This window comes from Myotis daubentonii, chromosome 13 (genome assembly GCF_963259705.1).
Source record: "Myotis daubentonii chromosome 13, mMyoDau2.1, whole genome shotgun sequence".
Lineage (NCBI taxonomy): Eukaryota > Metazoa > Chordata > Mammalia > Chiroptera > Vespertilionidae > Myotis > Myotis daubentonii.
Genome location: NC_081852.1, coordinates 2697803 through 2724398, shown reverse-complemented (window position 1 = coordinate 2724398; position 26596 = coordinate 2697803). Strand labels below are relative to the sequence as shown.

At 57.2% G+C, this 26596-nt stretch overlaps 2 protein-coding genes across 2 annotated transcripts; both read left to right on the top strand.

Moving 5' to 3' along the window:
* Positions 1-998: 998 nt before the first annotated feature.
* Positions 999-11092, top strand: LRIT1 (leucine rich repeat, Ig-like and transmembrane domains 1). Its single transcript, XM_059662009.1, has 4 exons — positions 999-1158; positions 3640-4103; positions 6008-6313; positions 7403-11092. The coding sequence occupies exons 1-4, from the start codon at positions 1037-1039 to the stop codon at positions 8311-8313; spliced, it is 1803 nt and encodes a 600-aa protein (XP_059517992.1). The 5' UTR covers positions 999-1036; the 3' UTR covers positions 8314-11092.
* Positions 11093-12640: 1548 nt separating this feature from the next.
* LRIT2 (leucine rich repeat, Ig-like and transmembrane domains 2) lies at positions 12641-15411 on the top strand. The gene is given in 12 exon segments (XM_059661958.1): positions 12641-12716; positions 13943-14036; positions 14618-14655; positions 14658-14763; positions 14765-14788; positions 14790-14884; positions 14887-14982; positions 14985-15107; positions 15110-15148; positions 15151-15183; positions 15186-15248; positions 15251-15411. Coding segments are annotated over 12 exon segments (948 nt in total).
* Positions 15412-26596: the final 11185 nt, after the last annotated feature.

The window sequence follows — 26596 nt, the reverse complement described above, 5'->3', positions numbered from 1 at the left end:
TTGCCGGGTGCCCAGAGGCTCGTGAGCCCCTGGGAGGGCATCTGGAGGTCTCTCCAACCTCTGCATCTCCCCACTCCTCCATGAGCAGGTACTTGCAAGTGCCAACAAAACGGGGTCTTTTTTTTTTTTTAATATATATTTTATTGAGTTTTTACAGAGAGGAAGGGAGAGAGATAGAGAGTTAGAAACATTGATGAGAGAGAAACATCGATCAGCTGCCTCCTGCACACCCCCAACTGGGGATGTGACTGCAACCCAGGTACACGCCCTTGACCGGAATCGAACCTGGGACCTTTCAGTCCGCAGGCCGACGCTCTATCCACTGAGCCAAACCGGTTTCGGCCAAAACGGGGTCTTGATGACTCCTAAGAGAGCTTCTGCTTCGAGGGCTGTCGAGGTCTGGAGAACTTGGGTTGTTCAATTTTCATAAACACCCGAGCAAAGTAACATTACTTCCCTTTGACAAATGAGGACACAGAGGCCAAGAGGAATCATGTGACTTATCAAAGGCCACAGCCCTGAATGGAAGCGCTGGGATTTGAGCCAGGCAGTGTGGTCCTGAGCTTGGGCTCTTCCTCACGCCTTCACTGTCCTCACCTCGTTGCGTCTGCACTATAACACACATCACAGAGAAGAACCTCCACGGCCAGCACCGACGCCAGGGCCTGTCTTGTCTCCTGTAAGCCAGGCGCCTGGTGGTCTCTGCTGCCCATGGCCGGGCTGACCTTGGGGTCCTGCAGATGGGTGGCCAGCCAGCTGGCCCAGCTAAGCTTGCCCTGTCCACCCATCTGCCCCACCTTTCCAAGGTCGGCCTCTCTGGGCCTGTGGCTGTTGTTACAGAGGGGACCCCCACCCCTACTCTCAGGATGGGTGATTCCAGGGAGCAATAAGCCGCTGAGTACTGTGACTGGCTGATCTCCTTCCTTAATCCCCGTTATGTCCTGTTTATCTGATGGCCTCAGGCAGGGGGGTGGAGCAGGCAGGACAGATTGGGCCAGGCCAGGCCCCTGCCTGGGTTGCAGCGGAGCCTGGAGCCATGAGGGTGGCGCTGGGCATGCTCTGGCTTCTGGCCCTCAGGCCCCCACCCCAGGCCTGGAGCTCCTGTCCGCCTCGGTGCAGCTGCAGCCTCCAGGTCCTGGGCGATGGCAGCATGGCCAGGTAAGGCGCCAGGTGTGTAGGGTGGCATCCCAGTCCCCAGCTCCACCAGCTGGCTGGGGTGGGAGGGTTGGATGCAGGGCTCAGAGAGTGGCCAGGTGAGACCTCCATTTCCCAGGACCTTGAGGATGATCTGTGCTGAATTATTGTCTGGCCAGCAAGGCATGGCTCTGCCTCAGAGGTACCAGGCACCTCTGCAGGTGGAGTGGGGTGGGGCACAGGTGTGCAGCCCCAGGAAATCCTTCCCGAATTCTCCTCCAGGACTTCTCCCCTTTACCTCTTCCTCCCTCCTGCCTCCCTCCCTCCCTCCCTTCCTCCTTTTCTCCCTCCTTTCCTCCCTTCCTTCTTTTATTCCTACTTTCCTCCCTCCCTCCCTCCCTCCCTTCCTTCCTTCCTTCCTTCCTTCCTTCCTTCCTTCCTTCCTTCCTTCCTTCCTTCCTTCCTTCCTTCCTTCCTTCCTTCCTTCCCGCCACTCTCTCCATATCTCCTTAGCCTCCTCTTTCCCAGGCCTTTCCTATTCTCTTGCCTCATCTCTCAGAGTGCCCATTCATATCCCAGGTATCCCTGACCACCCTCCCAGGGTGGACCACCTGCCTCCTATGCGCTGCCTTTTTGGGTCTCCTCTGGCAAAGCCCTCAGAGCCTCAGCCCTGACCTCTTCCTAGGGCTCTCTGTAGGCAGGGACTGCCCATTCTTTTGCAGCAAACACCCCTCCCTCCGCACCTCTCTTTGACTTTCCCCACGCCCTCTGAGCTCTGGGAGCACCTCCATCCTCTTCCCCCCCCCCCCCCACTCCATGGGCATCCCTAGGCCGCCGGGTTTGTGTGCCCTGCTTTTCCACCCCTACCATGACTCCCTCCCTTTCTCCTCCTATGTCTTTAAAGCCTCTGTTCTCTGACACTTCAGTTTATCCATCTATGAGCACTGAACCCACCTCACTCAAGGATTTCACCTGACTCAGGGCCTCTCCCACAACCTTTCCAACCTTCTGGAATTCCATCTTCCTTTCTCCCTGTCTTAGGTGGGTGTTGGGGAGACACTGGTGGTTTCTGATCAGGTAGCAATACTGTCGGTGCACCTCTCAGTGGTCCCGGCCAGGGGCACTGGCTGACTGGGTGTGAGGGAGGCAGCGAGAACCCAAGAAAGGGCACCATATGGCCTGAAGCACAGAAGGAGCTCCATGTGTGGCTCAGATCTCTGATACTCCAACTCACGCAGACCATCCGCGGTGAGGGACCTCTTCCGAAGGGAAGCCAGGCGGAGCCCGGGGCCTGCACAGGGCGACCGAGGGATGCAGGACCTCCTTCCACCACAGGAAGCACCGGCTGAGCCTGGTGCTGGGACCCGGCCACTGCTCCTTTTCCAGACTCTGCCCCTTGGCGATGGGCAGGGGCAGGGACGGAGAGGTCTTGGTAGCAGGTTAACCTTAGTGTGGAAAAGGACATTCCTAGGACAGCTTCCGGGCCCCTGATGTCAGCCAGCGGCCATCCTGCCTCTGACAGCAGACCTCTTGCCACAGTCTACCTGCTGGTAGCCTCGCAGCTGTTCGCCTGCCCGTGTGCAGGGAGGTCCTGCCAGGGGAGGAGGCCTGAGTGGCTGCGGTGCCCACGGGCATGACGTGTGGGGAGGCCAAGGCCCCTTCCATCTGGGCCTCCCAGGCCGGCTCCTGGACAGCCGCTCCGTCCTGACGGTGGTGCAGCCCCGTGGTGGGGAGAGGCAGCCCTGCGGCCTTCCGCGCCAAGCTCACAGGCCGAAACTTCAGGTGCCACTGTTGGCACACGAGGCGCCTTGGCAGGCGCTGTGGAGCCTGACACACCGGCAGGGCTGGGTGGCATCTATGCCTGGCACCAGCCTGGGCCCTGCAGGCGACCCATGTGCGAGCGGCACACACATGGCCTCCTTTACCCCCAACCACCCGTGAGGTGGACTCTATTGTTACGGGGACACTGAGGAAAGTGAAGGTCATGTAAGGTGCTCAAGGACACGGGCAGCAAGCAGAGCCCAGGTGTGAGTCTCGCTGGGGGTTGGGGGTGGGGCTCAGTCAGAGGGGGTGGCTGCCGTTTCTGATGCTCTTGGCATATAGTTTTTAAATGAAGAAAAGCCCAGATGGTTACAAAAGCGGAGCTATAATTTGACAATCAACACTTTCAACATATTTGCAAAAGGACATGCGCCTGGGGATCTCGGGACTCTGAGTGCTGCACTGTGGAGGGGGTGGTGGCGGTGCCGGGCACGGCAGGCTCAGCTTGAGGTCCCTCAGGGTGCCAGAGACCAAGCCGCCCCGGGATCCCGTGGAAGGGTCTGAAATCAGGCCCCCCTCCCCTCGCCCCAGGAACCAGGAGGGGCTGGCGCCCGCCCATCCCAGAGCCCCGCAGCTTGGAGCCAGGCGGGTGTCCCCGTCCCTGCAGAGCAGTGGCCTCTGGCAGGAGGTGGGGAGGGTGTCACCTGCCAGACCCTCGCTCAGACGCCCCCTTTCTGTGCCCAGGACGGTGGTGTGCAACGACCCGGACATGACCCTGCCCCCCGCCGCCTTGCCGCCCGACACCTGCCGGCTGCGCCTGGAGCGCACGGCCATCCGCCGGGTTCCCGCCGCCGCCTTCGTGGCGCTGCGCCGCCTGGAGCAGCTCTGGCTGCCCTACAACGCGCTGGGCCGGCTGGGCGCGCGGGCGCTGCGGGGCCTGGGCCGCCTGCGGGAGCTGCGCCTGCCGGGCAACCGCCTGGCCGCCTTCCCCTGGGCCTCGCTCGGGGACGCGCCGCGGCTGCGGCTGCTGGACCTGCAGGCCAACCGGCTCGCCGCTGTGCCGCCTGGCGCCGCGCGCTTCCTGCGCGACCTCACCTTCCTGGACCTCTCCAGCAACCGGCTGCTGCGGCTCCCGCCCGCGCTCCTGGCCGCCTGGGCTCCCCTGCCCGCCGCGCCCTCCCACCCGGGCCGACCGGGGCTGGTCCTCGGTAAGAGAGGCCCCTGCGCCTAGGGTCTGTGCAGGACGCCACGCCTATCTGGGCTCTGATTCTTTCCCTGGGAAACAGACATGGCGCTGGTCCTGGGTTAAGCGGAGGCTGAGTGCTAGGCACATACTGGTAAGGTTAGGAGTTCAAATTCTGCCCCTTACTAGTTGTGTCCCTGGCTCAGCTTGCCCCCGTTTCCTTTAGAGAAGAGAGGTTGATAGAAAGATGTATTCAAACAGGCAGGCCTGGGGGCATAGCGCTCGCAGCCATGAGCACCTGGGCAGCACAGAGACGTGCAGCACCGCCCCACCCCCACCCCCTCTGGCTGCCCAGCGCCTGGGGTGCTTCAGCCCCGGGGACCATCTCGGCTCAGAACAGCCTGTCCCAAGGCCACACCCCTCTCTGAGGACAGTCCCATCCAAGGACCTATCAGGGGGAAGGTAAAGGTCGCTGATGGGCTTTTCTAGCTCCAGAGCGCCCCAGCCCGGGTGTTTGCCAGGCGCGCAGAGCTCCCCTCTCTCCTGCTTTCCTCCTTCCCCTGCACCGCACTCTGCCTCTCAGCCTCCTTCTGGGAAACCCAAAGCCAACAGTCTTCAAAGCATGTGCCCCCACCCCCTCCCCGAGATTGCTGCAGACAGCTCTCCAGGGGCGTGGCGAGCTCCCGGAGTCTGCATGCTGGATGTCCTGCTGTTCCCCAGGCAGGTGGTGCCCGCTCCGCAAGTTGACTTGAGCCCTTATGAATGTGTGCCACCGTTCTAGGCGCTGGGAATGCAGCCGTGAGCACAGCTGATGAAGATCTACTTTCTCGTGGGCTAACAGTTAAAGTGGCCAAATGTTTCACTTTTGCCAATGTGATGGGTGACTGCTTCACTGTCCTCTGACTTTGCCTTTTGCATTCATTTACCGGGGACTCTGTACCAGGTGAAAGCCAGAGGCAGGCAGTGATGACTCATTACACGCACTTCACGGGGACGGGGAGCAGCTGCCGGTTGGGTGGGGAGGGCTGGGGCAGGAGAAGGAGCCAGCGCCCTGGCTGGCTTTCTCATGAGTCGTGACCATCCAGCAGATGTGAATGCAGCCTTTCCACACTCACATTCTTCTTTCAAACAAACCGAACACCTGCATATACATGTACAAGATCCACTGACTCCTGGACATACTATCACATTTAATAACAGTATTTGGGGGATAAAAAGGACATCATATTAAATGCATTCATTTTGCATTTCAGAAATGCAAACATATAAAGAGGATTTGTGCCTGAGGATTGAGGACACAGGAAGCCCTGTCTCTGTTGGAGGTTTTGACCGGGGCAGGGAGTGGGGTGGGGGGGGGGGGGGGAGGGGCAGGCAGTGACCTTCCAGCTCCGAAAGACATGCGAGCACAGGATGGTGACATAGGGTTTGATTTCCTGGCCTCCTCTCTTCTCTCCTTTTGAGCCTGTGTCAGAGGAACCAGGGCTCAGACGGCCGCCCTGCTGGGCTGGTGCTGGCAGTGTCACTCACACTGGGAGGTCAGGGGTCAAGCAGCCAGGGTCACAGCACTGCCAGCGACGGGCTTTGGCACATGGCGAGCACCACAGGAATGCTCGCTGGCCAGTGGCTGAAAGTGTCCCTCTAAGGCTGGCGGGGTCATTGCTGATGCTGTTGGTGCTGTATGGCCTACCCAGTGCCTGATATGATTCTTTTTTTATTTATGCTCATGCCAACCTGACAAGGAAGCCGTGTGAGGCCTCCAGAGGAAGAGCAGGCTGAGGGGGCAGGGCTGGGGCGCCGAGGGGGCAGGATTGGGGGGCAAGGAGCGAGTGGGAGGCCAGTTCTAGGCAGGACCTGCCTAGACCCCCAAAGGGGAGGGAGTGGGCCTGGGGATGTGAACAGCGGGCTGACCTCTGGCCTCTCACCCTGCAGGGCTGCAAGACAACCCCTGGGCGTGCGACTGCCGACTCCACGACCTGGTCCACTTCCTGGAAGGCGAGGCCCCACACCTGGCCTTCATAGAGGCCGGGCTACGGTGTGCCGGTCCGGGCGACCTGGCCGGTGTGGCCTTCCGCCAGCTGCAGCTGAGCAGGTGCCAGGGACCCGAGCTGCGGCCAGGCGTGGCCAGCGTCAGGTCTCCCTTGGGCAGCACAGTGTTGCTCCGCTGTGGGGCCACTGGTGTCCCTGAGCCCCAGATGAGCTGGAGGAGGATCAGTGGGCGCCCCCTCAACGGCACAGGTGTGTGAGCTTCAGGAACCACCATGCTGAGATCCCACAGGGCAGCGGGTCAGGGTCCCAAAGGCTAGGAGCGGGCAGCAGGCTGAGCGGGGCTGTTCACGCCCATTCTGCCCGATGGGGTTGGACAGGCGTCACGCAGAGGCAGGGCCTGGGACAGTGGCCTCAATGGTGGCTCTCAGCCTGTCCTGTCACATCCCACCAACCCCTCTATCAGAGACTCGGGGCCCCCGAGAGGGCAACAGTGAGTCTCCCGGTTGCAAATATGAGGTTGGTATCACTAGGAGTAACTTTTGATGTGAGTTTCATTCATGAAGCTCTTTGTTAAATGTATTCTGTCCATCATGTCTTTGAGCTTTGAAGAGCAATCCTCTTACTTTGTATAAGTAACCTGAGGCTCTGAGAGGCTAAATGCGCGGCCTCCATCAGCAGCTCCTACAGGAGGACGGGCGTGGGCCGCGCTCCGGTGACTCCACGGGCCGGGCCGGCTCTTTTGCCGTAGACAGGGCTCATCCTGGCCCTGGGCGGGCTGGTGGGGCGTCGGCGCTCGCCACACCCAGGGAGAGCTGAGGAGGAGCCGCTCTCAGTATCTGACCGATGGCTTGGTTCCGCCCAGCTTCCTTCTCTCTCCTGCAACCAGCTTGGCCGTGCTGCGCTAGAACGAGGGGTTTGGAATCTGTCCAGCTGAGCTGTACAGGAAGCGCCAGGCCACAGACAGCGAGCAGGAGGCACCCTGGATGGAGCTGGCTCGGGCCGGAGCACGGGCCGCGCAGCCAGGGGAGGGACCTTCCAGGGCTCCTGCCTTGTGCCCCGCACCGGCCCGCTGCCTGGTCAGCGCTGCAGAGCCCCAGGGCCTGAGGAACAGCCCTCACGGGGCACTGCCCTAGCCGGGCGCTCCCCAGATAGAGCCTTGGTGGTCTCAATCTCCTTGGCTAGTCTGAGAAAGGTTGGTGAGCCCCAGTGTTTTCTTGGGGTGACAAGGCTTTCAGTGGCGTGTACACAGTCTGGGCTTCGAGTGTGGCCCTTGGAGGGAGCCAGGGCACGGGCACCCTCCTCATCCGTGCCTCCTCCCCTCCCCCCGCCCCCCCGCAGTGCACCAGCAGGTCTCCAGGGATGGCACCAGCTGGGCGCTGCTGGGCCTGCCCGCCGTGTCCCACCTCGACGCCGGGGACTACGTCTGCCAGGCCAGCAACTTCCTGGGCGCCTCCGAGACCCTCACCTCCCTGGTCGTCACCGAGCCCCAGGCTTCCACTGAGGGCAGCAGGAGCCCGGAGGCCCCAGGGGCAGGGACGGGCGAGGGGCCAGAAGCAGCTGCGTATGACAGGCTGGTGGCCAGGCATATGCCCCCCACACCCTGGCCTGCAGGGCCCGGCATGGAGGAGGGTGGGCCGACGGGACCCCAGGAGGCTCGGACAGTGACGGCGCTCAAGGTGGTGGGGGACACGCACCGGAGTGTGACGCTGGTGTGGAAGGCGCCCCGGGCCGGCAGCGTGGCCCTCAGTGTCCTGTACGCTGTCCTCGGGCAGCGGGCCATGCGGCGGGTGGCTGTGCCGCCTGGGAGGACCAGGGTCACCCTCCGGGGGCTGGTGCCGGAGACCAAGTACGTGGCCTGTGTCTGCGCGCGGGGCCTGGCGCCCCGGAAGGAGCAGTGCGTTGTCTTCTCCCCCGACGAGGTGGCGGACGCCGAGGCCACGCAGCGGCTCATCAACGCGGTTGTGGCCAGCGTGGCCGCGGTCATCGCGCTGCCCCTCACGCTGCTGGTGGGCTGCGGGGCCCTCCGCAGGCGCTGCCGCCAGTGCCGTGCCGGGCGCTCCCCCGAGGCCGCCAGCACCTACCTCAGCCTGGATGGGCTGAGCCTCAGCCTCGGCGAGGACTCAGGGGCGCGGCCCCAGCCCGGCGTTGGCGAGGCTGACGGGCTCCTGTCCGCCCGCTCCAGCTCCAGCCTGGACTCTGCGCCCGGGGCCGCCAGGCAGGGCGGGCGGGTGGACGAGTACTTCTGCTGAGGCTCCCCTGGTGCAGGCGCCCACACACCTGCTCCGACCTTCCCCCCACGTGCTCACCTGCTCCTCCACTACACACAACGACAAGAACTAACACCTATTAAAGCACTTACTATGTGCCAGGAAGTGTTCTAAGTGCTTTATATGCATTAACTCATTTAATTCTTACAACAATCTTTGCAGAAGACACCCCTGCAATTCTCTCCCCATCTTCCTGGAGCAGAAGCAGGGAATGAAGTAACTTGCTGTGGGGACCCTCATCAGAGGACAACAGCGGTTCAAGGCCAAGTTGTCACGCGCAGGTGCAAAGGCAGGACTCAGCGACGGTCCTGCATGCACGGCGCAGGCGCCTCTGCAACCCGGTGCTGACGTCGCTGTTGGGCAAGAAGCCTTGTTGTCTGAGCTCGTGGAAAGGTGCTGCCATCAGCAATTGGCTGGCCGGGGTCTGTGCGGCTGCTCTGTGGGCTGCTTTGAAGAACTACTCTGTTTAATGGCTCCTTGTCAGCAATAAAGACCCTCCTGTTCGCCCACGACTTCTCATGTCTTCTCCGGCTAAGCCCCGGTCCAAGGGCCTGTGCCCCGCACGCCTGTGCGGCCCTTTTCGCTGCACATGAATGAAGCCGCAGCACAGGCCCCAAGCAGCGCACTTACGTTTGCACAGCCCACAGGTCTGGGAGGGGCAGGTGGCTCTGCCCCGTGTGTCTTATTTGGGGCCCAACATGGAGAGCCGGTGGCCACCTGGGGCAGGCTCCTTTCCCGGGGGAGTCAGATGACATCAGAGGAATGTGATGCCTCTCAAACTCTTGGCTTAGAACGAGCACACTGCCATTCCTGCCCATATTCCATCTGCCAAAGCCAGTGCCATGGCCAAACCCAACTTACAGGGGTGGAGGACGTTCTCCCTTGGAAGTCATGGTGGCGGCACTATCGGCTGAGCCGTGATCTCATCTACTGCGTTGCCCACAACCCACAGGCGGGATGTGGCCGCGCGGAAGTTGGCCTGGCAGTGGGTCCCAGAGTCGAGGCCTTCCCGCTGGCATCTGTGCGGTGCGGTGGGGTGATGCACAGAGGCCTCACACGCCTCCGTGTGCAGCAGCCACGTCTGGGCGGTCACACACAGACCCGCAGACACACCAGGCCTCACTGTGGACATTGACAGATTCTAACATTTTTCCTCTGGGCGCCATTCTGACTGGAGAGAATAATTTGATTTTCAGTGAGTTCTAGAGATTTGAATGGTGTTCATTTACTCACGAATGTCAGTCTGGAGGGGCCGAGAGGGGCCCGTGTGCGGCCGTGTGCGCCCTGCTGTCTGCGCACAGCTCGCTCTGCCCGTGCAGCAGTGTCTGTGGTGCTTCCTAAACTTACCTTGGCTCCGGGGGGCATCTCCATGTCCCCAGTTGCTCAGGGGCCACTGGAAAGGAAGCCGCCTCAGCTCACTTAGCGCTGGGACCCTGAGGGCCTGAGTGCGGGCGTCCACAGAAATTTCCGTGTGTCTCCTCTGCAGCACTGAGCTCCACCACAGGAGCATCGGGGTGTTTGGTGCCAAAACCTTCAGGTAACAACACCTGAGAAGATTTGGGACAGCAAGTGATCCGCGGGAACTACCTGACTAACATCACCTGCGAGACTCCACGTGTTGTTGAACACTCGCTTGATATAACCCGGTGTGATGCTGGGATTTCTAAGCTCATTTCCTCTCACATTTACAAAAGACCTTACAACAAAAGACCTTACAACATGTTTTCCTGTTTTCTCTCCTTTGACCCTCACAGCAGTTTATTATAGAGGCTGGGCTACTTGACTGTATAGATGAGAACACTGGAGTCTGAGAGCGGAATGACTTACAGGGGTTGTGGTGGGTTTTCTTGGAGGATCCAAGTCTTTGATGACTTTCTGGCCAGCTGAGGGTCTATATTCAGTGTGGATCTCTGCATTGCAATCCACGGTAGGGTCACTACATGGGTGGATTTTTGGTGCCACTGGAACCCGGAGTCAGAACCAGGAGAGCAACGGTGCCCGTGAACACAGAATGTCCATACATAGAAAACTTTTACCCATTACCTAGGACTTAAAAGCAAGCTCTTCTTAGTATGTTAGTATTTATCCAGCATTGTACTTGTGTGTGTGTGTGTGTGTGTGTGTGTGTGTATGAGAGAGAGAGAGAGAGAGTTCAAACTTGGTCATCTGGACAAAATAACCCCCAGATGGTCAGCCCCAACCCCCGTAACCACCTTCCCCTTATGTGTTCTGTCTTCTTTGATTTGCTCTTACAGAGGATACTCAGGCTGGATTGTGCTCACGAATATTCAAGTCATTGGAAAAAACAAATTCCTGTTGTAAAAAAAATAAAATGATGTCTTGTTTATATACTAGCCTTTGGTGTATGAGTCTGGTTAGTCTGAGTCAGTTCCTGAAAACCTGAAGTTTTTTGAGTCCTGTGAAAAGCAGTTCTGGCCGCCCATGCGGAGAGTCCACCCGCACAGGGTCCCATAGCACACTGCCTTCTTCGGAGGGCTGGAATCGTAGCCTCCCGTCATGCCTTTTCTGAGTGGTGTGTGGCTATGCTCTCCTTTGCCCAGGAGAAGCTGTTTCTCATGTTACGTATCTGTCATTGCAGTCCAAGTTGAAGGGTATGGAAGGCAAATAAAAGAAATTCTATCCTGGAAGTAGATGTGGGCTATTAAAACTAGATTTTCAGTCAAGGGACCCAGAGAGCAGTGTGTTTAGAGAACTAGAGCTGGGAATTTTTTTTTATTGATGAGAGAGAAGAGAGAGAGAGAGAGAGAGAGAGAGAGAGAGAGAGAGAGAGAGAGAGAGAGAAACATCAATGTAAGAAACATCAATCAGTGGCCTCCTGCACACACCCTGACAAGGGATCGAACCCCGCAACCTGGGTATGTGCCCTGACCAGGAATTGAACCCACCACCCTCTGATGTGTGGAATGACGTTCCAACCAACTGAGCCGCACCAGCCAGCAGGGCTAGAACAGAAAATTATTGTTTTGACTATCATATAAGCCAGTAGAGACAAAAAATCAACTTACAAGTATTTGAGCATATTTTATTTGATTGCAAGGGCTTTTTAAAAGCCAGTATAGGTTATGCTTATGCTGTGTAACAATTCCCAAATTTCAGTGGTTTAACATAGAAATAGTATTTTTGCTCTCACAGATCTACCTAAGTCAGGAGGGAAAGTGCACGAGGAGAGAGCTCTGCTCCACCCACTCACGCAGGGGCCCAGGCCGATGACCCCACCACCTGGAATGTCAGCTATGGCTGCAACAGGGAAAGGAGAAACTGGAGGAGCATGTCGGGGCTTTTAACATTATTTGCTCTAACATTTCATCAGCAAGAATATTAGTCCCATAACCTCCCTGTTTCAGGAGTTGGGAACATAGTCTTCTGCGGGTCCATCCAGGCACAGGCACAGGCACGCCTCAGAGCCTGGGTACCATCTCCGACACGATGGCCAGCGTGGGGGAGGGAAGGGCAGCATGTTGTTTCTTACACGTCACTTAGCCTCTGTCCGAGATGTCCCACGTCCTGCCAATTGACTAGATCAGAAACTTTCTGATTAATATTCTGTTAAGACAAGCCAGGGAGTTGATACCCAGAAGCCATTTCTATCTAATTATTTCATAAACACAGAGAAGTTCTCTCTTGCACTCTGTCTCTACCATGATAAGAGTCCAGTTCCTGAAGGCATCCTGCAGGGAGAGAGGTGGGGACTGATGTACTCAGACTCCTTCCCTTTGTTGTTGACTCTGCTGAGTTTAGAGACACCACGTAACCGCTTGCTATTTAAGAAAAACAATATCACCCGAGGAACTTTCCTTGTCCTAGTCGCCTGCCTTAACTGACAACACAGCTCCCCGAGGCCCTGCGGAGGGCGAGGGGCCAGCAGAGGAGGCAGCGGAAGCGCCAGTGGTTCCAGACATTTCTCAGCAGTGGTGTGCTGAGCTAGACTCATTTGAAGAGACTAATATGGGACGAACAGAGAAAAAATTGTGGGGGTGGAGAGCTCTTTAGGCCCTTATATTTTGGGGTGAGAACAGAATTCAGAGTGCTTTCTGATACCCACAGAGTAAAACACATTTTTTTCCAGGAAGCAAACCTGACAAAACCTTGGCCAACCTGGTGGGGGCTCTGGAATGCGAGTTGCCCATCAGCGTGTCCTTGTCGGGTCACACTGCCCGTGCCGCTGCCCGCACCACCTCAGTCCCTGCCGGGGCACATTCGGCAGGAATGACTTCTGCACACACTCCTGGCCGGTGAGCACCCACTCACTCCTGGAGGGGTCCATTCACCCCAGCTCTGTGCCCACAGCATGTCCTGCTTTAATTCTTACCTCATGAGGGACTTGGAGACCTGGCAGCTCACAGGGTTAGACTTGAACCCGGCAGGTATGTCTGCTCAGATGGATAGCTGGGGTGGAAGCAGCTTAGTAAGGACCCACTGCTCCCCTCACTGGCTGCTCACTGAGGCATTGGCAGGGAGCTGTGTGCGTCCTGAGTCCTAGGGGAACCATGGGACCTCAATATTCATCAGGAAGTGCCCCAGGTAATAGGGAAGGAGTGTCTGTTGGTGTGGGAGGGGAACTGAAATTTATTACTCAAGGGTGGTGAACACACAACACAGGTGATGGAGTGCTGCATTCTGGGTACTCTATTCTACATAATCTCAGAGTTGCCTAGAAGCACTATGAGTGTGTATTAATTCCCTCACTTTGCAGAGGAAAGATCGAGGCTCACAGAGGTTAAAGGACATTCCCAAGGCAGTGTGACGGGAGGCTGAGCTGGAAAGAAGGCCATGGGGCAGCGTCTGCACAGGGCTGCTCACCACTGCGTCCCTGCCCCAGCAGGTGTGTAGCTTGGAGCAGATGACCAATAAATATTTGTTTACTGAGTGATGGGTGGCAGAGCAAGTACCCAAGAATCACATATGTATCACTTTAAATGTAGGCCTTTCCTTCTTATTATGGGAAATACATGGCATTCAGGAGAAGTTGTGAGATCCAAGATTAAAACACACATGTTTTAGTTTGATCAGAAAACACAGCCTGTGGTCCGCCTTCCGCACCACGATGCTGCCCTGACCCTGGTCGCCATGGGCAGAGGCAGCGTGTGCAGTGGAGGCAGGACTCAGCCCAGCCAGGTGTGGGAGGGAGCCTTTCAGGGGCGGGGCGTGGTCACAGGATTACTTGTCACCCATCACCTGCGTTCATTTTTAGAGGATGGTTGGAAATTCTAGGTTTCAGGAACCAATTGTGATTGATGAAGTATTAGATGAATTTTAAAAAATATTTTTATTGATTTCAGAGAGGAAGAGAGAGAGAAACATCAATGATGAGAATCACTGATGGGCAGCCTCCTGCATGCCCCACACTGGGGATCGAGTCTGCCACCCGGGGAAGGGGCCCTGACAGGAATCGAACCATGACCTCCTAGTTCATAGGTTAACGCTCAACCACGGAGCCACGCCAGCCAGGCTGGATGAGTTTTAGCCAAATCACCTGATCCATGATGCTCAGAGTTCTCGGCCTCCTCCCACTCCCGCTTATTCTGAAAGAAAGCTCACTCCTTAAAGCCTGAGGCATCGCTCCAGCACAGCGCACCTGCTGGGGTCTCAGATCTTTTTGCAAGAAGCGGAGGGAAGGCAGTGTCAGAACAGAACTGGACATCTGGCCTAGAGTTTGCCTTCTGGATTCAAGAACCAGACAAAGGGTGAGTTTTCTGACCTTAGTTCCCTGACCAGGTTCTTACTGAGCTTGTGATTGGGGCCACAATAGACCTTATTGTGTCCAGAGGCTTTTCAACGGCTGTGCTGACCTACATTGCCAAGGGTCACCAATAATAGGGTTTGCACCTCGGAAGCTGGGACTGTCTTATTCAAAATTCCCAAGGTAATTCCTTACAGAGGAATATGGCTTCCGTTCACTGCTAGTTCTGGTCCTTCTGGACTCTCATGCAGCTCAGCCCTCCTGTGTGCCAGGACCTGCCAGCACAGAGGAGACGTTTGGCAGGTGTGCTGTGCTGGCCAGAAGCCGAGGGCTGTGGGGCACGGGGCTCCTCTGGGGATACTTTGGAGTGGGAGTGGGCCTAGAATTTAGGAAATCAGCAAAACCTCTAGGAGACCCGTTCTAGTTGGCACTGAGCTTTGATGAGCTGTGAACTTTTACCAAAATAGGTCTAACTCTTTTATTTCAAGTGAATAATATTTCTTCTAATTCACACACCTAATGCCAGGATCCGCCTGGTCCCAGTTCTCTGATGTTCACCTTAAAGCTTGCCTGTGTCTCATGCAGGACTCTGCAGTGCATGCCCAGCTCCTGGGGAGAGATCCCAGGAACCTCCCTGAAGAGTCCAGGCACGTGAGGATTGAACATGCGTCCTTGTTTGAGCTGCCCTGAGGGTCCTTCGTCAGCACGAGCACCGTGGAATAACTTGGGCTAATTTAACAACGTCGCTGTGGTCCACGGGGGGCCTTGGAGTACCTGCAGAAGTGAACGAGCTGAGCCTGGAGGGGAACAGACCCTGTTCAGTACCATGGGCAAAGTTCCGGGCCACCCTGGCCCGAGGGTCTCGGATCTCATGCACAACAGGACTGACATGCACCCTGCGCTGGCTCTTCAGTTACTGGCCCACCTGGTCCACCTTGACCTGTCCTCCAATAGCTGGTAGTGGTATCCAGGAGTGTCTTCTTGAACCGGCCTGCCTACCAGCCCTGCCAGCTTGCTGGATGTGGGGCCCAGAGTCTCTCCAGCACGGGGCTGGCTCTGCAAAATACACCCTGGCTGGCAACTGTCGCTTAAGCGGACTATTCCAGGTTGTATAGTCCACTGCCTCCCGGCGGTCTTGGTGAGTGCCTACCTGATTGCCAAGGCCCTCTCTCCAAGGCGGGGCAGTTTTTCCATGAAACTGAGCTCAGCACCTGCATGAGCCCCACATCTCAACCCCCAGTGTCCGTGTCACCATCAAGGTGGGACAAAGTGTAACCCTATGATGCCTGGCACAAGCCAGCCCTTTGCCAACCATTACATGGATGGAGCCCCTGAGCATGTGGAGGGAAATTGATGGTGAGCCACATGCGCCCTCTTGATGTGTCTGGGAGGAGGGGGAGGTCTGCAGCCACCCTATCCTCAGTAGAGAGGCTCTAACCTGGGGGCAGGGAAGATTGGGACAGGCCTGAACTGCACACACCACAAGAAGGGAGTGGGCCTGTCGGTATTGTTTTAAATGGTTGCATACAGATCTCTAAGAGATAGATATATTGGAGTTGACAACATCTATGATAATAAAAGCATAATATGCAAATCGACTGAACAGTCTAACAGCAGAGCGACCTTCTGGACGACTGCGCTATGACACGCACTGGCGCCAGGCCAGCCAAGGAGGGTGCAATGCGATTGGTTGGAGGGCCCTGCCATCACTCCATGATCACCCCACAGAGGAGGCCCAGGCCATCCTCTGCGGGGCGATCGATGGGGGGCTCCGCGATCGATTGGCCCAAAGAGGGAGGCCCAGGCCACTGGCCCACGGGGTAATCAATTTGGGGCGGGGGAGGGGGGGCGGCTCTGCAATTGTGGACCCCTGGCCGGGTAGGTGGGGCCACCCAGCTGGCTGCACTGTGGTGGGTGGGCAGGGCCTCCCTCTGAGGGGTGATTGATCTGGAGGCCCTGTGATCAATTGCCCCATAGAGGGAGGCCCAGGCCGGCCAAGTGATCGCACCCACATCTGTCACCTGCAGAGAAAGGGGACCGGTGGCAGGGGGGTGGGAGGGGCAGCACTGCACAAACGGCAAGCAGTGGCAGCGGCGGGGACAGGGCAGCTGCAGGCAGCCGAGGAAGGAAGGCCCCATAGGCCCTGATCGTTGGCCAGGCCTAGGGACCCTACCCGAGGGGTCCCGGATCGCCAGAGGGTGCAGGCCAGGCTGAGGGATACCTCCCCGCCCCCTGCACGGATTTTGTGCATGGGGCCTCTAGTATTGTACAAATAGAGAATTATATGAATAAATATGATTTTTGAAGGTCTTCTAGATACAAAACCTATACTGTGTATTTTTAAATTATCAAAATCCCTGACTAGGACTAATTCTGGAGATTATCCATTACGGATTTCCTACATGTGCCTGAGCAGACTCACAGGGGTGCTTGTTTGAAATAAGATATCCAGGCCCCCGCCCTGGAGGATTGGATTCAGTGAGTCCAGCGGGGGCCTGAGAATATCCTATCTAATAAAAGAGAAACATGGTAATTGGCATACAACTGCTACCCTTCCCATTGGCTAATCAGGGTGATATGCAAATTAACTGACAGCCAAGATGGCAGCCGGCAGCCAGGCAGCTTGAAACTAACATGAGGCTTGCTTGCTTCAGTGATGGAGGACTGCAACGTTCCCCGCCTGCCTTGCTGGCCTCTGAGCTTGCAGTTTAAAAAACATAGTAACAAATATAGAAGCTAAACAAAACCCCAGAAACCAGCTTTCAGCGAGCCAGGATCTCAGAGCTGGAGTTGATACAGAGTTTCAATTATAGAACCGAAACAAACCAGATACCTGTTTTCAGCAGCTGAGGCCTCAGAGCTGGAGCCAAGCCTCAAAGCTAAAGCTGGCCCGGAATAAAAAAAAAAGAAAAAGAAAAAAAGGAGCAGTTGGGAGCTTCAGTCCCAGCCTGAAAACAGCCCTCAGCCCCTCACCCAGACTGGCCAGGCACCCCAGTGGGGACCCCCACCCTGAAGGGTGTGTGACCAGCTGCAAACAGCCATCATCCCCTCACCCAGGCTGGCCAGGCACCCCAGTCAGGACCCCCACCCTGATCCAAGACACCCTTCAGGGCAAACCAGCCGGCCCCCACCCATGCACCAGGCCTCTATTCTATATAGTAAAAGGGTAATATGCCTCCCAGCACTGGGATCAGAGGAGCTGAGAGGCCTCCCAGCACCGGGATCAGCATGACAGGGGGCAGCGCCCAAACCCCCTGATCGACCTGTGGCTCTGTGTGTGACAGGGGGCGGGGCCACAACCTCCCTATCCGCCCTGCTCTGTTCGTGACAGGGGGGAGCTCCTCAACCCCCTGATCACCCTGCGGCTCTGTGTGTGACAGGGTGCGGCACCCCATCCCCCACCCCACGGGCCCTGCTCTGTGTGTGACGGGGTAGAGCAATAACCTCCCCATCGGCCCTGCCCTGAGTGTGAGAGTGGCGTCGCCCCAACCCCCTGATCGGCCCTACTCTGTGTGTGACAGGGGTGAGCTCCCCAACCCCCTGATCGGCCCTGCTCTGTGCATGACAGGGGGCAACGCCCCAACCCCCTGATTGGCCCTGCTCTGTGCCTGACAGGGGGTGGCGCCACAACCTCCCCATCGACCCTGCCTTGAATGTGACAGGGGGCAGTGCCCCAACCCCCTGATCGGCCCTGCTCTGTGGGTGATAGAGGGCGGCGCCCGCCCCCCCCACGGGCCCTGCTCTGTGTGTGATGGGGTAGAGCCATAACCTCCCCATCGGCCCTGCCCTGAGTGTGACAGTGGCAGCACCCCAACCCCCTGATCAGTCCTGCTCTGTGGGTGATAGAGGGCGGGGCCCCAACCCCCTGATCTGCCCTGCTCTGTGAGTGACAGGGGGAGCTCCCCAACCCCCTGATCTGCCCTGCTTTGTGTGTGACAGGGGTGAGCTCCCCAACCCCCTGATCGGCCCTGCTCTGTGCATGACAGGGGGCAACGCCCCAACCCCCTGATTGGCCCTGCTCTGCGCGTGACAGGGGGTGGCGCCACAACCTCCCCATCGACCCTGCCTTGAATGTGACAGGGGGCAGTGCCCCAACCCCCCAATCAGCCCTGCCCTGAGCGTGACTGAGGGTGGCATCGCAACCTCCCAATCCGCCCTGCTCTGTGCATGACAGGGGGCGGCGCCCCAACTCCCCAATCGGCCCTGCTCTGAGCCCAACCAGCGGCTGCACCTAGGGATTAGGCCTGCCCTCTGCCACCAGGGAGCAGGCCTAAGCAAGCAGGTCGTTATCTCCCGAGGGGTCCCAGACTGCGAGAGGGCACAGGCCGGGCTGAGGTACCACCCCCCCCCCCCCCGAGTGCACAAATTTTTGTGCACTGGGCCTCTAGTATTTTAATAAGTCTTTTCCTTTCCCCCTAATTCCTAGCACCAGGCCAGGCTGGGGTGTCCTGGATGTGATGAGAGGGACTTTGCCCCACTTGCTGAGCACACCCCATTGGCTAAAGCTGTAAACTAGGACCCAGGGAGGGGCTGGTGGCCCCACAGATGCACCCACACGGGCCTCCTTTCCTGGAGCTCTGGGCTGGAACCACCTTCAATGCCACCTGAGGGCAGGATGGGCTCCCAAGGCGGGCAGTGAAGTCCAGAAGACACTGGGAACATCGGGGGCAACCTGAGGCATCAGCCAGCCACCGGTATTTGCATCCATGGTGACAAACCTCTAAACCAGTGGTTCTCAACCTTCCTGATGCCGCGACCCTTTAATACAGATCCTCACGTTGTGGTGACCCCCAACCATAACATTATTTTCGTTGCTATTTCATAACTAATTTTGCTACTGTTATGAATCGTAATGTAAATATCTGATATGCAGGATGTATTTTCATTGTCACACATTGAACATAATTAAAGCATAGTGATTAATCACAAAAACAATATGTAATTATATAGGTGTTTTCCGATGGTCTTAGGCATCCCCTGTGAAAGGGTCGTTCAAGTCTAAATGATTTTGAGTCTAAATGATTAGAAACACTCAATTAACTGAAATGTGGACGTTCCCCTGTGTGATCACACTTTATTGGCTTGAGGTTTAACACAGGTTTATTCCCGTCGCCTCTCCGGGGACAGTGCGGATGGTCCCTGCACCGAGTCGTGTTCTCCTGGCGACAGAACAGGTGACACTAAGGGCGCTGCCTGTCCGTCTCCTCTCATCGATGAGGAAATGGAGGCTGAGAAATCCAAACAACTTGCCCAAACCATGTGGCTAGTGGGGGCGGGACCGGCTCTTGGCTCCAGGGTCTAAGTCGCCCGGTCCTGGTAAGAGGGAAGGAGCCCCCCGTGAGTCTCCAGCGCCCGGAGGTTACCGGGTTAGCTGGGTGGGGCGGGGGGCGGGGGGGTGCGGCCCGGCCACAGGGGTCACACCCGCGGCCTCAACCTCCCCGCCCGAGTCCCGCCGTCACTCCCTGCACGTCCAGCCCATCCCGGCGCTGCCCGCCCTCCCCTCGGGGCGACGCCCACCTGGGCCTGCGGGTGCCAGGCAGACTGCCCCGAGGAAACGGGGTTCACCCTCCACTTGCGCCCCAGGCGGCGCCGGGAGGAGCAGGTGGTGGGCGACCTCCTCCCGGGCGCCCGCACCGGGGACCCAGGGCGGGGCCGTGCGGGGCCTTGTCTCGGGCAGCGGCTCGCGCGGGGGGCGGAGGAGCGGGAGCGCCCGGCACCGCTTGGTGGTCCTGGCGCCGCGCTGCTCGCCCGCCCTCGCCCTCGGTGCCCCGGTCTGGGCGGCGCAGGGCCCCTGCGGCGGTGGGGGGGGGGCCCAGGTGCCCCCCGCAGGGACCTGGCGCGGGTCCGCCGGAGGCACCGACCGGGGAGGAGGGGGAGAGGGAGGGGCGGCTGGAAGCCAGGCCGCCGGCGTGGAACGGGGCTCCCAGCCGCTCAGCGGGCCGGCCCATGACTCCGCAGGCGTTCGCTGGGCGCCGCTGTGCTCCTGGCCCTGGACTCGGTGCCATGAATGAGGAGACACGGCTCTTTTCATGGCGCCGATGCCCACGGAGCCTTATCCTATCCCATTGATCACCGCATTGCATGTGGAGTCTCGAAATTCATACATGTTACTCTTCCCACATACACCACCCTGTAACATCGACATGTCTGCGTGCAACATTCACATGGGACCTTTCACGTGTGTTGTCCTATTAAAGAAGGTAACATTCTACCCTTTTTCACGAGAGGAAACTGAAGCCAGAGAATGACAATGTCTAGCTCAGCATTTCAGCGCAGCCGGCAGTGGAGGCGGCACAGGGGCAGTGGAGGCAGCACAGGGGGCAGTGGAGGCGGCCAGGGGGCAGTGGAGGCAGCACAGGGGGCAGTGGAGGCGCGGCACAGGGGGCAGTGGAGGCGGCCAGGGGGCAGTGGAGGCGGCACAGGGGGCAGTGGAGGCAGGTGCAGGGGGCAGTGGAGGCAGCACAGGGGCAGTGAAGGCAGCACAGTGGGCAGTGGAGGCAGGTGCAGGGGGCAGTGGAGGCAGGTGCAGGGGGCAGTGGAGGCGGCACAAGGGGCAGTGGAGGCAGCACAGTGGGCAGTGGAGGCAGGTGCAGGGGGCAGTGGAGGCAGGTGCAGGGGGCAGTGGAGGCAGAAGCTGAGAACAGCCAGGAGAAGGAGATGTGTATAAAGTCACATGACTCTCTCTCTCTTTTTTCTAAGGTGTGAGCCACACTCCCTGATGCTCACCTAGTCCCAGGAGATTGTGAGCCACGGGCTTATTTTTTTCAGCCCTGTGTCCCTGGCTAAGATCTCAGTGCTGAGGCGGCAAACATCTGTCACACAAATGGCGATACAACCCTTCCCCTTCCCAGACACAGCTCACGTCCCTCCCGGGAGCCCAGCAGGGAAGGCCAGGGCTTAACCGCACAGTGTCTCCCACTGGCACAGGGAAGTGGCCTCGAGGCTGTAGCAGGAGCTGGCCCCTGTGACATTCCCACCAGCGTCTTCCTCTCCCACCCTCCTCACCCTTCTCACCCATCCCTTCTCATCCTCCTGGCCCCCATTAGCCTTCTTTGATTGACATCTCCCACGAAAAGAAGCGATGAGCGGGCAGGATGGGCAACGCTTCCATCGGCTGCCAGTCCTCTGGGGGAGACCCAGAGTCTGGCTGTAGCTGCCGGGCCCACCCATGACCTGGACTATTTGGAAAATCAATGTTGGTTGAAACAAATTTTTAAAAATTGAAGACTGCCGAAACCTGTTTGGCTCGGTGGATAGAGCGTCGGCCTGCGGACTGAAAGGTCCCAGGTTCGATTCCAGTCAAGGGCATGTACCTGGGTTGCGGGCACATCCCCAGTGGGAGATGTGCAGGAGGCAGCTGATCGATGTTTCTCTCCCATTGATGTTTCTAACTCTCTATCTCTCTCCCTTCCTCTCTGTAAAAAATCAATAAAATATATTTAAAAAAAATTTGAAGACTGCTTTCATATTTAGAGTAATTGTTCCCTCATTTCTTCAAGTTCTCACTTATTTTTTTCTAAGCATTAGAAAAAAAAACCCTTTTTAATGGAAATTTTCAGTCATTCTGTGGGAACCACACCGGGGTCCCTGGATAGTCAAGGCCAACGGGAGCACCGAGGCCTTGTTGTCAGTACACCGGGATCTTCAAGGCCACTCTGAGCATGAGCCTCATCGGGGTGCCCAAGGCCAAGACACCATGAGTGGGTGCAAGGACACACGGTACACTGTGCCCTTCTGTAACTCGAATGATTGATGTCACTGTTGGCAGCTAACCTTCTTTGTCTCTGGAGTAATATACAGGCTACCGACCAGAAGCTGCTAGAGCAGTGATGGCGAACCTATGACACTGCATTGCATGTGGTGAACTCATTTTTTTGGTTGATTTTTCTTTGTTAAATGGCATTTAAATATCTACACTAATAAAAGAGAAACATGGTAATTGGCATACGACCGCTACCCTTCCCATTGGCTAATCAGGGCAATATGCAAATTAACTGTCAGCCAAGATGGCGGCTGGCAGCCAGGCAGCTTGAAACTAACATGAGGCTTGCTTGCTTCAGTGACGGAGGACTCCAACGTTCCCCGCCTGCTGCTGCAGGCCTCTGAGCCTGCAGTTTCAAACATTGTAATAAATACAGACACTAAACAAAACCCCAGAAACCAGCTTTCAGCCAGCTGGGATCTCAGAGCTGGAGTTGATACAGAGTTTCGAGAACCGAAACAAACCAGATACCTGCTTTCAGGAGCAGAGGCCTAAGAGCTGGAGCCTCAGAGCTAAAGCTGGCCCAGAATAAAAAGAAAAAAAGAAAAAAAGGAGCAGTTGGGAGCTTCAGTCCCAGCCTGAAAACAGCCCTCAGCCCCTCACCCAGACTGGCCAGGCACCCCAGTGGGGACCCCCACCCTGATCCAGGACACCCTTCAGGGCAAACCAGCCAGCCCCCACCCGTGCACCAGGCCTCTATTCTATATAGTAAAAGGGTAATATGCCTCCCAGCACTGGGATCAGCGGAGCCGCATGGCCTCCTGGCACTGGGATCAGCATGACAGGGGGCAGCGCCCAAACCCCCTGATCGGCCCTGCTCTGTGGGTGATAGAAGGCGGCGCCCCAACCCCCTGATTCGCCCTGCTCTGTGTGTGACAGGGGACGGTATGCCAACTCCCCTATCGGCCCTACTCTGTGAGTGACAGGGGGGAGCTCCTCAACCCCCTGATGGGCCCTGCTCTGTGCATGACAGGGGGGAGCTCCCCAACCCCCTGATGGGCCCTGCTCTGTGCGTGACAGGGGGCAGTGCCCCAACCCCCTGATGGGCCCTGCTCTGTGCGTGACAGGGGGCAGTGCCCCAACCCCCTGATGGGCCCTGCTCTGTGCGTGACGGGGTGGTGCCACAACCTCCCCATCTACTCTGCCTTGAGTGTGACAGGGGGTGGTGCCCCAACCCCCCAATCGGCCCTACCCTGAGCGTGACTGAGGGTGGCATCACAACCTCCCAATCCGCCCTGCTCTGTGCATGACAGGGGAAGGCACCCCAACTCCCCAATTGGCCCTGCTCTGAGCCCAACCAGGGGCTGCACCTAGGGATTGGGCCTGCCCTCTGCCACCCGGGAGCAGGCCTAAGCCAGCAGGTCGTTATCTCCCAAGGGGTCCCAGACTGCGAGAGGGCACAGGCCGGGCTTAGGGACACCCCCCCCCCCAAGTGCACAAATTTTTGTGCACTGGGCCTCTAGTATAAAATAAATATCAAAAATATAAGTCTTTGTTTTACTATGGTTGCTAATATCAAAAAATTTCTATATGTGACATGGCACCAGAGTTAAGTTAGGGTTTTTCAAAATGCTGACACGCCGAGCTCAAAAGGTTCGCCATCACTGTGCTAGAGAGAGGAGCCGGGCACAGCAGAGGTAAGAGAGCTCAGAGAAGAGAGGTGGTAGGCACAGAGAATGCAGCTCCTATGTGTGCAGCAGAGAGGAGAGCTGGCACTGCCTGATGGGAGGGTAAGAGCTCACAGGGAGTCAGATACAGCTGCCAGGTTACCCCACCAGTGTGCTGGGCAGGGAGACAGGAGCAGCTCCTCAGCTGGAGCTCAGGTGCTGCTACAATGTAAGGTGGTGAGTCTGGGGCAGCGTGCGGCTGCTCAGATAATAGCTGTGGGTACAGAGACTCTACTACTGTGCAGGAAAGATATGTGCTCACCAGCCGGTGTTCGGCCGCCTATATGGGATTGCTGTGAGGACTGTTCTGTCTGATGGCGATGTGGCCACTGGCTTCTGCGATAAAGACTCCTCCTTATACCCCACAGCCTCTCATGGCTTCTCCGTCTGAGACCCAGCATCCTAGGAGGTCCAGCCCAGGCGGGGGGGGGGGGGGGGCTCAGACCCACCACCTGTGACTAGCGAGGAGAGGAAAGAGGAAGAACTTGGACTAAGTTCCCAACAGTTAGTGTAGTGAGTAGGGTTCGAGCAGGACCTGCCCTGGTGCAGTCGGGAAGAATTGAGAGCACATGGACTCAGAGCAGCAGTGCTGAGCAGGCTCCTGCTGTCTCTGACACATCCCAAGTAGAGAGAATCTCATCCTCCCCTTTAGTCAGTTTCAATAATGTGTGTGCGCTCACGTGCACGTGCTTTCCATTGATTTTTAGAGAGAGTGGAAGGCAGGAGGGAGAGAGAAACATTGGTGTGTGAGAGAGAGACTATTGATTAGTTGCCTCTCACACACACCCCAACCAGGGCTGGGAATCGAACCTGCAACCCAGGTACTTGCCCTTGACCAGGAATCAAACCCAAGACCCTTCAGGGCATGGGCTGACATTCTAATCACTGAGCAACACTGGCCAGGGGAGCTTCAATAATTTCTTAACATTTTCCAGTCTTCTTTCATCTAATCATCACCCCCAACTTTAAAAAACAACAAACATTGGAGTATTTAAAGGAAAACACGAAGCTCTGCAGCACCTGAATTTTATTTTATTTTATTTTATTTTATCTATAATAATAAAAGCATAATATGCTAATTAGATCAGATATCCTTCAACAACCTTCCAGACGAAGCCAGGGCTGTGAGGGAAGCCCGGGTCACAGGTGCCAGAGGGAAGCCGGTGAGGGCAGCCGGGGGAAGGAAGGCCTACTCTTGCACAAATTTCCTGCATCAGGACTCTAGTTTTATTTATAACAGACAACAATGCCATCCTCACACCTAAGAACACATATTTTTACATTTTATGTACATATATACTTATACCTGAACAAATCACATATCCATACATGCACGCAGTATAGTAGAATTTGTTCCTGTGAAACTTCCTGGGATAAATTTTAAAGAAAATGGTTAGAGCAAGACCAGAACCTGTGCTATTGCCTCTGAGGTCAGGAGCATGTCTGCGTGCTGGGCAGCTCAGCGGCTTCTGTGAGTGTGGGGACGTAGGGAAGGAGAAGGCCTGTGGAGGATTCCTGGGTATCTTGTTCTTTAAGAACCTTCGATGTCCCTGCAAAAATCCTTGCATGAAGATCTGTGTTCCTCAGATTGATGGGCAACATAACAGTGGGAGCGAGAGCAGACGCTGGAACCCAGTTTCTTGAGCTTAAATGTTAGCTCTGCTTTGTACTTGCTTTGGAACATCCGTCAAGTTACAGCGTTGTTCTGTGCCTTAACTTCCTCTGAAAGGCGCACCGCCCGCCTCTCCGGGCGGTGCGGGGGGAGGAGTCTGACCGCCTGGCTCTGAAATCCCTCCATGCCCGCCGTAGGGCCTGGCCTCCCCGGAGCGGTCGAGTCTCCGGACCGGCTGCGTGGTGGCCGGCGGCGGGCCGAGGGGTGGGGGCCTGGCGGCGACCGACCACAGGGGAGGTCATGGGGGCGGAAGGCCTCACCGCCTCGCTCTTTCCTCCCTTCCCCCGTGGTCGGCTCCCCGCTTGCCCACGCTGGGGCCGAGGGTCCGTGCGGCCCTCGGGGCCCAGTCGGGGGGGACCGGGGCCTGCGTGGGCCGACCGCCGGGCCCCATGTGGGGGGCCATCCTGCCTTGTGGCGAGTTCGAGCGGCAGCAGCAGGAGCCAGACAAGGACTGCGCCCTCCATCTTGCCTTGGGGTCTCCATCTTGGGACAGGACCATGTGCACCCTCCATCTTGCCTTGGGGTCTCCATCTTGGGACAGGACCATGTGCACCCTCCATCTTGCCTTGGGTCCTCCATTTTGGGATGGGGCCACGTGCTTCCTCACGGGAAGAAGCCGCTGCTAGCCACACCCAGGATTTCTCTGAATTAACCAATGGTGATCAAGGGAAGTGCACGCCATCACTATGACCACATCCTGTACCGACTCGCGCCTGGCCAATCAGCCGGGCCCACAGTGCCCTCTCCTGCCCCCACTCCATCCCCCTTTAAAACCCCCTGTCCCATCAGGCCTCGCTCTCTCTGCCACTGGACTTTCCGCTGTGTCGGTGGGTCTGGTGAATGGGGAGCGCAGGCCGGCTTGCATAATAAAGGACTCTTTGCTTTTGCATCGGACTGACTGGCTCCCTGGGGGTCTTGGGAACTTTGAAATCTGGGCACAACACCTCATCTGTAAAGTGGGGGTAATCGTAGTTCCTACCGACTTCATGGGGTTGTCTGGGTGGTTCTATGCGTTTTTACGCGTGAAACTCTCAGAATAATGCCTGTCACAGAATAAGTCCTCAGTAAACGTCGCCACAATAAATGTTATCACCATTTTTGATGTGTCAGGCTGTGTGTGTGTGCATGCATGTGTGTGTGTGCGTGTGTGTGCGTGCGTGTGTGTGTGTGTGTTGAATGTGACCCAGCATACACACTTGGCCATTGGGAACATCAGAGCTTATTAGGATCACATAGGTATGTACATGTATAAGTGTATATGTGACGACATGCTATCTACGCTTATATCCTTCGCATGTTCTGGTTGATTCTAATTAATATTCAGAGTTCTGACTATGCAGTTTGAAGCCAATGCCTTTGACTCAGGAGAGAGGGGGTGCAGGCTCCTCGCCTCCAGAATGCGCACTGCTGGTCCAGGCTCTGCACCCGCACCCGCACCCGCGGGAAGAAGTTCTGTTTCTCTT